This window comes from Pan troglodytes, chromosome 13 (assembly GCF_028858775.2).
Source record: "Pan troglodytes isolate AG18354 chromosome 13, NHGRI_mPanTro3-v2.0_pri, whole genome shotgun sequence".
Classification (NCBI taxonomy): Eukaryota; Metazoa; Chordata; class Mammalia; order Primates; family Hominidae; genus Pan; species Pan troglodytes.
This window is the reverse complement of record NC_072411.2, coordinates 74144155-74152500: the sequence shown is the minus strand read 5'-3', so window position 1 is coordinate 74152500 and position 8346 is coordinate 74144155. Positions and strand designations below refer to the sequence as shown.

Genomic DNA, 8346 nt, shown 5'->3' with positions numbered 1-8346 from the left:
GTTTTGTATTTTTCTATTTTTCCTTTTTTTCCCGTTTTTCTTTTTTGATTTTTCTTTCCCGTTATTCTCCCAGCCAAAAGCTACCTTCGACCCTTTTGATTTGATGTAGCAAAGAGTGTGTGTCCAGATTATCTGAAATTGACACTGAAGAAGGTAAGGGTGGAAACCGGTTTCATTTTTCAGAGGGTTGGAAGGCTGCGCTGCGCCCGCCGCCGTGGCTCCCGCTCCGGGAGTAGGAGGGTGGGGGAGTGATTATGTATGCACCAGCTAATTCTTCCATCAAAACTTCTTGTCAGCGATGTCAGGATTATTTTTTTCCTTTTTATAAAAACACTTGATGTTTCAGGAAGTGTTAATCCTCGAAGATTGGGGGATGAGGGAGGGGGTAGGAAAGCGGTGGGTGGGGGTGACATGTTTCTTGAGCCTGGGGAAGGCACTTTTTACAGCCGTTTGTCTGTCTACGCTGGAGCTAGGGGTTTGTTGTGGAGCTGGGGACCGGAGGAGGATTTCTTTGAGGCATGGGAGGGAAGGACCCTCGCCCTCTGTACTGCATTTGATGGAGGTTCCTATGGCCATGTGGGATGAAGAGCAGAAAAGTTTGCTTTAGCCTATAATTTCAAGGGTGTTTAATCCAGGCGGTGGGATGACAAAAACCAGGTAATTCTGAAATCAGTTTATAAAAGATACAGAAAGGAAGAGATGGATACCAGGATAAAGATTTAAAGCCAGGAAGCCTGGGTTGCTTCTTTGCTCCCAATTTTTCTTGATCTAGTATCTCGGTTTCCACATCCAGCGCACAGACCTACCTTTCCTGGGGTGACAGAAATTGACAATTTCTTCAAGGTGAAAGATTCAGTTAGTTTCTACATCAGATGACTCTCTATGAATAAATTCACACTTCTGTGCATATAGGTGGGGGGAATCTTAAAACTTCTTGTGGCTCTAAAAACTCGTACAGAATCAAGAAGGCTGAAGAGCTATTATATCTAACCCAGCCCAGGTGCAGATTTCCAGAAGAAAGAAATAAAAATAAAACATAATGATCAGAGAGGAAAAGCTGTGAACTATAAACGTTTCCAGTTTTATATTTTTAAATAGTGCCTCGATTTAAGATCTGAGTTCTCCCACAATTAGATTACCACTCACAAGGCTACCCAGCCCCTCCAGGCTCCTGAAAGCCAAGACCAGTGAGGAGGGGGCTGGGGACTTTGCTTCTGTCCCTACCCCTACCCCTTTTTAGAGCTAGTGTGGATGAGAGAAGATATTAAAGGGATATCTGTTGTTTGGCAATTTTGCTAAGTCTGTCTTCATTACTTTGCTGCTGTGCATTTGCTAATTTGGAGGCCTGGCCATTGACAAGCTTGCTCCATACACCTGCAAGCAATTTGCCGGCTCCGGTACCAGAGAATTGCAGAGATGGCAGCTCGCACCTATTTGATTTTTTTTTTTTCCTTTTCTCAATGCACAGCAAATTTGGCTTTCAGTGCGTTATCTCTTTTGTTAATGCAAAAAGATTCCCTGGGCGAAAAAATTGCTCATAATTACCAGAGAGATGGGGAAACTGCATTAGAATAAATAAACCTGAAATTACTGTAATTATGTTGTGTTTGATGGGCCCGGCTTGTAATCAAGAAGAGAATACAGTGAAATGATGCTGACCCTCTTGGGTTTGCAGCTGTACGCGCACTTTGGGGTCTTTTTTTGCAGAAAAGAGTCATTTTGATAATCATTAAGCTGTGTGTAACCTATTTCAGAAGTGTTTTAAAATGAGGTTCACATTTTTTGAACAAGGGGAAAAAATCCCAAAATTGCATTTTGCCATTACAGACTCATACATAAGGAAAGGTTGTGTTTTCTAAGTGACAATTGTTAAGACATAATATTCGAAATCAGTATTTAATCATTATAATGAGGTATTGTTTAAATATAACCACCTTTAGATTATTCATAGTTTAATTAATATACTCATTATGAAAATCTTTGAATCAGATATTTGATGAACTACTTGTCAGTAACAAGGCAGCATTAATTAGGCCTATATTGAGATTAACATTTTTTAAAAGTACAACCGCTTATAATTATAATAAAGCCTAACTAAAGACCGTTTTCGTTGAGCTAAAACTAATAATTTCTCTATTTGAACTGTTAGCAAGAGATTATTAAATTAGTATAAGCTAATATCTCAAAGTATTACAATCCGCTTGACCAAACAGATTTTGCCTGTAGCTTGAGGCATTGGGCCCTAGCTGCCGTCTGGGGGACCTGAGTCAGATGCCGGACAGAAATCTTCACACTAGCAAAGTCACATCTCCTAGGGGAAATTGAACCTAGGAAGACCCCCCACCCCGCGCAGGAGCTGGGAAATTCATTCTTTCCTCAGCTTTGAGGCCCATCTGACTGCCTACATCCTGGTTTCTGAGGTCTGATCTCTCCCATCAGCGCTGGTTCTTCTAGGTGCTGCGGAGAAGTCCCAATCTCAGGCCTGGAAGGGGCTTGGAGGTCCCCGGCATCATTCCCCCACCCCCGACTACTTTCCCTGCTTCCATCACACCGCCTCCCCCCACCCCCAGCAGCCCCACCACTTCCTCCTCCCCTTCCCAAAGGGCGTCGGAAGAGCCTGGCGCATCTGATCTTTCACCAGCACCAATTGAAAAATGGGTGCTTGTCACAACACAGATCACTGCCTTCCGGGCTCTGCTCCCCACCGCGCGCCTGAAAAGACCCCCCAAAGGTGGAGGGCCAGCTCCCGCAGGCAGCAGCGCTGGAAGGCGAGTGCGGGAGAAGTAGGAATAGCGCTTGGCAGCCTGTCTGGGCCCGCAGCTCTCCGGGACTGCCTCGGCTCGGCTGCGGGATCTGGGGTTGGGGTTGGGGCTGGGCTGGGACGCAGGGCCACGAGAAGGGAACCAATCTGGTTCTAGTCCCTTGAAGCCCGTGTTCCTCTGGAGGGAACTAATCTGAGCAAGCGCTTCACTAGAGGTGCTCCCATAAGGGCCTGGCCTTGGGACTTTCGGACTAGGATGAGGGGGGAGTGGAGTGCTTGACTTTGGTCAGATTTTGGGGTTCCAAAGAGTCAGCCACCCTTTCCTTAGCACCTCTATTTCTGTGAGGTGCAGAGAAAGGCCCCGGATCATTAGGCAGGAACCTGCCTTTCTCACTGTGGAGCTCCCAGGGTGGCTGCCTGGGACTGTGCCCTGTCCCCTGGAGCGCACTGATTGATAGAGGGGCAGTCTGACAGACGTGTCTTTCCGGGCCCCTGCTTGGCGTCTGGCTGCGTCTTTTCCGCGACGGAATCCAGCGCCTCCGGGCATGCAAAAGCAGGGAAGCCTTATCCGGAGGAAGGCTAGAGGCAAAGCAGTGTCTCTGCTTTCAGGCCTCTCAGCCTCCCAACCTCCCGGCCTCCCAAGAGCTGGCTGGGTGTGGGAAAAACTGAAATCGTCCTGGCCGGCTGACTTTGAACTCTGACTTCATCTCCTCTCAGCCGGTCTTCAACATCCTTTTGGTTCCTGAGCGTCAGCCCTGCCCTGATGCACCTGTTCCTGAGCCCCCTTCCTGGGGAACCCTCGCCAGGCATTCTCTCCTTACCCTTCCAATTCAGGTAGGAATCAGACACCTTGGGGGTCAATGGAGCAAGGCAGGAAGAAAAAGCCCAGTGGGGCACCTCACAGGCCTCTGACGATACCCTGGTGTTTCTGGGGTACAGGGTCTCCATTCTATCACCGATAAGTTGATAAGTCGCTGACCCTGTATGAACTGTCTCCAGAGGCGGGAACCTGGCCTGGCCCCCTGGCACAGCCTCACACAGCACAAGAGAGCAGTTCTTTCAAGAAATCATAATTTTACTGTCTCAAAGAAACTTTATAACTTATTTACAAAGTTTTTTTCCCAAGATACAAAGCAATAAGTTAACATTCTCAATATAAAACTAAACTTTGACATAGAGAACACAAAACACAGTTGATTTCAATTGATCACATTTTCCAAATTTCACAAGAAAAATGTCAAGATTCTCATTTCACAAAGCATGGGGTTTTACAGCCACACACAACAGAACGCAAAAAGGCTAAGCTTGTGCAACATGTTTACAGAACAACAATAATAACAATAATAATAATAACAATAATATGTACAGTCATTAGATCCTGCACTGGAGATTGTGCGTTCAGGGTGGTGACTGGCATTATTCTGTGGTCGAGCCTCTAGGGATTGTTGTAAAGCTGATTTTGTCTTATTTTAAAGCCCACTGGAATTAGAGTGCTTGTTCTCGCCTGTTTTCTCTCTACTCCCCATTTGCCCTCGCTCCCTCTTTCTACCCAAGGAGGAAATCAGCATTTTCCTTCTTGTCCAGGCGAAGCAACAGAGTTCCTCCCGAAATGAGAAAATCATGTTGGCTTCATTTATCGTTCTTTTCTTTTAAAAATTATTTATTAAATAATGTCGGACATGTAAAAAATGCAAATCATTCGGCTCCAAACTCTCCATACCAGAGAAGTACAAAAGTTACTGTATAAATTAAAAATCACCACGTCCTCCTTATTCGTTTCTCCCCGTGCGCTTAAAGTAAACAGTGCGTTTGAACAGTGCGTTCCTTGCGCCCAGCAGAACCTTGAATTGGCAAACAGCCTCAGGCGAAGTCCATTTCTCAATAAATAAAACCCCCTCCCTCCAATGCCCCCAGATTCCCACACCAGCTACACAGATGGTCAGGCAGAGTGTCCCAGGATCCGGAGATGGTCAGCCGGGCAGGACCCGGGCCGCTCAGACCTTGTGGCTTTTTGCTGAGGCCGCAGAATGAGGACAGCGGACGGATGAGGACCTGGACTTTACCAGCGCACAGACAGAGCAAAAGGAGACAGGAGACTGACAGGACAGAAAAGAGCTTTTGCTTTTTCTACATTTTGTTTTTGTTTTGTTTTTTCCTGATAGTCCCACAAAGCTGAAGGTCGGCGGGTCGGGTGGAGCGGGTTTATCTTGCTGCTTGGGCTGTCTCAGGTGGCAGTGGCTTCCCTCCGAGGCCACTCTCTGCTGCCACTGCTCGGCCCAGGCCAGGGTTCAGGCTAGAGCGCGGATGCCGGGAAGTTGCTGGGCCGGACCTCGCGGGGCTCCGAGGAGATGGAGGGCGTCCCGCCTCCACTGTTCCTTCTTCCCTCTGGGTCCTTCTTTTCCGGACGGGATGGATGGACCTGGAGGCGAGAGGGACCTGGGCCGGGGAGACAAGAAGGAGACGGGCGGGCAACCTCACATAAGTTGGGGTTGCTGCATAGCTTCTTGGTGCGCTGAAGGGTACCACGATGTGTAGCTGGGGATATAGGAGCCCGCGTTTCCGCCTGAGCCCTTCCCGGATGAAGAGTTAGGGTTCCAGCCGGGCGGCACGGGTGGGGAGCCAGCAGACAGGGCCCGACCGTTGGCCAACGCACTACCCTCCAGAGCCGCCCCACCCTGCTTCATCAGCTTCTTGAACTTGGATCGCTTGTTTTGGAACCAGATCTTGACCTGCAAGAGCGGACAACAACGTGACTCAGGCTGGGACCACTGAGCCTACCTAGGTCACAGGGAGGAAAAAAGGGACCGCAGAACAGCAGAGATAGGACCTGCCAACCCTGCGCCAGCTGGCAGCTCCCTGCCAGAGAAGCAGAGACATGCCTCCTTCCTCCCTTCCCCCATAAGAGCCAAAGGCTCGAAGGCCGAACCGCCCGCCGCCGTCAGCCCACGGGGGCAGCTCTCAGAGAGCCAGGGAAGAGTTGTGATGAGGGGAGAACCGGGATCCAGGCCTTAGCCTGCCAGGGGCTCAGTCCGACCGTGGCTACCGCCTGCGGAAGATACAGCGCCTGCATAACACCGAGCCAGCAATTCCAATATCAACATCAATAAAAAGAATCGAAAACCTAGGAAGGAGTGGAGGAAATTTATTTGCAACGCGACCCAACTTCTATGCGCCATCTTTTCTGCCCTTGAGTTGGGACGGACTAAGGAGGCCTCAAGGTTTTGCTGAACTTTTCTTTGGATTCAAAACCATTCTTGCCCTAGGGTCTGTTTGCTTTCTCCAGCTCTGCTCCAAATCCCGGACCGGACGTCGGAAACCCGCGCCCGCCGCCGTCAGGAACGCTCACGGGCTCCCCGGAGTCTTACAGAAAGCCGGGAAGGAAGGTCCCGTTTCTTCTCTAAGGTCTAGGACTTGAGAGGTGAGAGGGCGGAGGAAAGGCTCTCCCCCCACCCCCAACCGGTGAGAAGGAGGAGGAGGAGGGAGGCTGAGGCGCGGACCCAGGCCCCGAGTGATTAGTCACACAATTTAAAGGCAAAGGAGGGATTAAGCCCGGAGTCTATTGTTCCAGTTGTTTAGGCACGTGTGACCTCAGAGTTCCCAAACAAAACGTCTGGGGAAATCCTTCCTGCGCCCTAATCAGATTGTCCAGGGACAGAGGGCCGGGCGGCAGGCAGCTCGGGATACCGAGAGCAGTGACAGAGCTAGGGCAGAGGGAATGAGGGAGGAAGGAGACACGCTGAGAGCCAGGGGTGGACACAAACACATACACACAGTGACACCCCGACCCTGAGTCCCAGCGAGCAACAAATGAAGACCCGGGCGCAGGCCGGCCGCGGAAAGCCTGCGTGGCGGAACGGAGCGGCAGCGGCGAGGTACCTGAGTCTGTGTGAGTCCCAAAGAGGCCGCGAGCTCCGCCCTCTCCGGCAGAGCTAGGTACTGAGTTTGCTGGAACCTCCGGTTCAAAGCCTGCAACTGCAAACTGGAATAAATCGTCCTGGGTTTACGGATCTTTTTTCCCTTGCCATTGAAGCGCACTTCACCGCCTTCCACCACCGTGCTCTTCTCCGAGTCCGCCCCTGGAGGGACAGCAGAAGTAGGGCCCGTTGTTAATACGAGGGGCCGCCTTTAGTGCGAGCAGCCGAGAGCGAGTGGCTACCGAAGGGTGGCGGAGGCAGCACCAGGGAGAGAACGTTCAAGAAACTCTGAAAGCCAGGGAAGGGTCCCCCAAAATCCGAGGGCCTGTCCCGGGCCGCTGCAGGAGGGATAGAGCCGTTCCCAGGAGCGCAGCTCCTGCCTTTGCAGGAAAAGTTTGCTATTTTTGCAGGCGGTAGTTGAGGTTTAATTACCCTTAATTGCATACATTGTTTATAGCGCTACGCAATAAATAATTACCGAGACTAATACGTGCACATGTGGGTTTCTGTTTTCCAGCGGGGCATTGTGTGCTCTGCACACCGAGCCGCCCAGAGGCCCAGCCAGTGCCAGGAGACGCTCTGGGATTTATCCTTTGCTGGATAGTTGCAAATTGAGGGAATTTTTTAAAAAATTTATTTGCTGTGACAAGGATCTATAGATTGGTATTCGAAACCTCCACTGCTCCCGCGCCCTCCCCACCCCCACCCCACCTCGCTCTCCTCTCTTCTCTTTCTCTCTCTCTCCCTCTCCTCTTCTCCCCCGCTCCTTCTTTCCCTCTCTCCCTTGTACCTCCTCCTCTCCCTCTCCCTGGCAAGCGCACGTACCTGGGTCCTCCAGGCGGCTCTGGGCGAGGCTGGCGCTGCCCGGGTAGGACTGCACCGAACTGATGTAGGGGCTGGATGCGTGGCTGCTGACCGAGTTGACGTAGGGGTAGCCCAGCGGTCGGGAGAAGGACGAGGCTGAGCTGTAGGCGCCGTCGGGCTGCGAATGGCCCGCCGAGTGTAAACAGTGCATGGAGTAGTGCCCGTGGGACATGGGAGAAGGAGACATTTGCTGGTTGGGCGGCCCAAACTCCATAAACACCGCCTTGCCCGACACGGGGCTGTTGAGACTTTCTGGCATGGTGGTCATGGTCATCTCTTCTCGCGGGGTCTGGGTATGGGACTTTCTCTCCTCTGCTTCCCTTTTGGGGGTCTCTATGTTTCTCAGGACAGGAAGGAACCCAATTTAAGCGGAACAGGGGTTTTCACTTTCCATTCATAAGAAAATGGAGTTTGTCTCTTTGAAAAGTCTAAGCATGATGCTGCTGAGCTCCCCAAACTCGGTTCAAAGCTTTGACTCAGCCAAGGTCATAAATATTCATGAGCTGGCGGAGCTGATTGGTCCGCTGTCTTGCATAATCACTGGGGATTGGTCCGAGGCGCTCGGGCTCCGCTGGACTAGAGCGGGCGAGGCGGCCCGGCCTCGGGAGAGACGCATCCACACTTCCCGGCCGGGGCTCCTCTGCAACAGAGCGCGCCGGGCAGGAAGCACAATGGGCTGCGGCGTCTGCGCCGGGGCCCCTGCGGCCCGCGGTTCATCGGCCTCCCGCCTCCCTCGCGCGCTTTCCTCCCCAGGAACCAACCAGCGGCTCCGCGCCGCCGCCCCCTTACCACTGTCCCCACCCTTCA

The 8346-nt window shown here is 51.5% G+C and overlaps 1 protein-coding gene across 2 annotated transcripts; it reads right to left on the bottom strand.

Annotated features, from left to right (window-relative positions):
- Positions 1–3818: 3818 nt before the first annotated feature.
- On the bottom strand, positions 3819–7984 carry DLX1 (distal-less homeobox 1). 2 transcript variants are annotated; one of them, XM_009443764.3, is made up of 3 exons: positions 7501–7984; positions 6638–6837; positions 3819–5490 (listed from the first exon to the last, which is right to left on the bottom strand). In XM_009443764.3, exons 1-3 carry the CDS (start codon positions 7811–7813, stop codon positions 5236–5238), a joined length of 768 nt encoding a protein of 255 aa, XP_009442039.1. In that variant the 5' UTR covers positions 7814–7984; the 3' UTR covers positions 3819–5235. The 2 variants fall into 2 exon arrangements, with proteins under 2 accessions (XP_009442039.1, XP_063646659.1); XM_063790589.1 differs by lacking the exon at positions 6638–6837 and having other exon boundaries at positions 5304–5490; positions 7501–7904.
- Between the last annotated feature and the right edge of the window lie 362 nt (positions 7985–8346).

What these genes read in the sequence shown, in the direction of transcription:
- DLX1 (XM_009443764.3), bottom strand. Translation starts at nt 7,813, where the DNA reads ATGACCATGACCACCATGCCAGAAAGTCTCAACAGCCCCGTGTCGGGC. An exon ending in GAGCCGCCTGGAGGACCCAG is followed by an intron (nt 6,838 to 7,500) that starts GTACGTGCGCTT and finishes CTGTCCCTCCAG; the next exon opens with GGGCGGACTCGGAGAAGAGC. An exon ending in TGGGACTCACACAGACTCAG is followed by an intron (nt 5,491 to 6,637) that starts GTACCTCGCCGC and finishes CCGCTCTTGCAG; the next exon opens with GTCAAGATCTGGTTCCAAAA.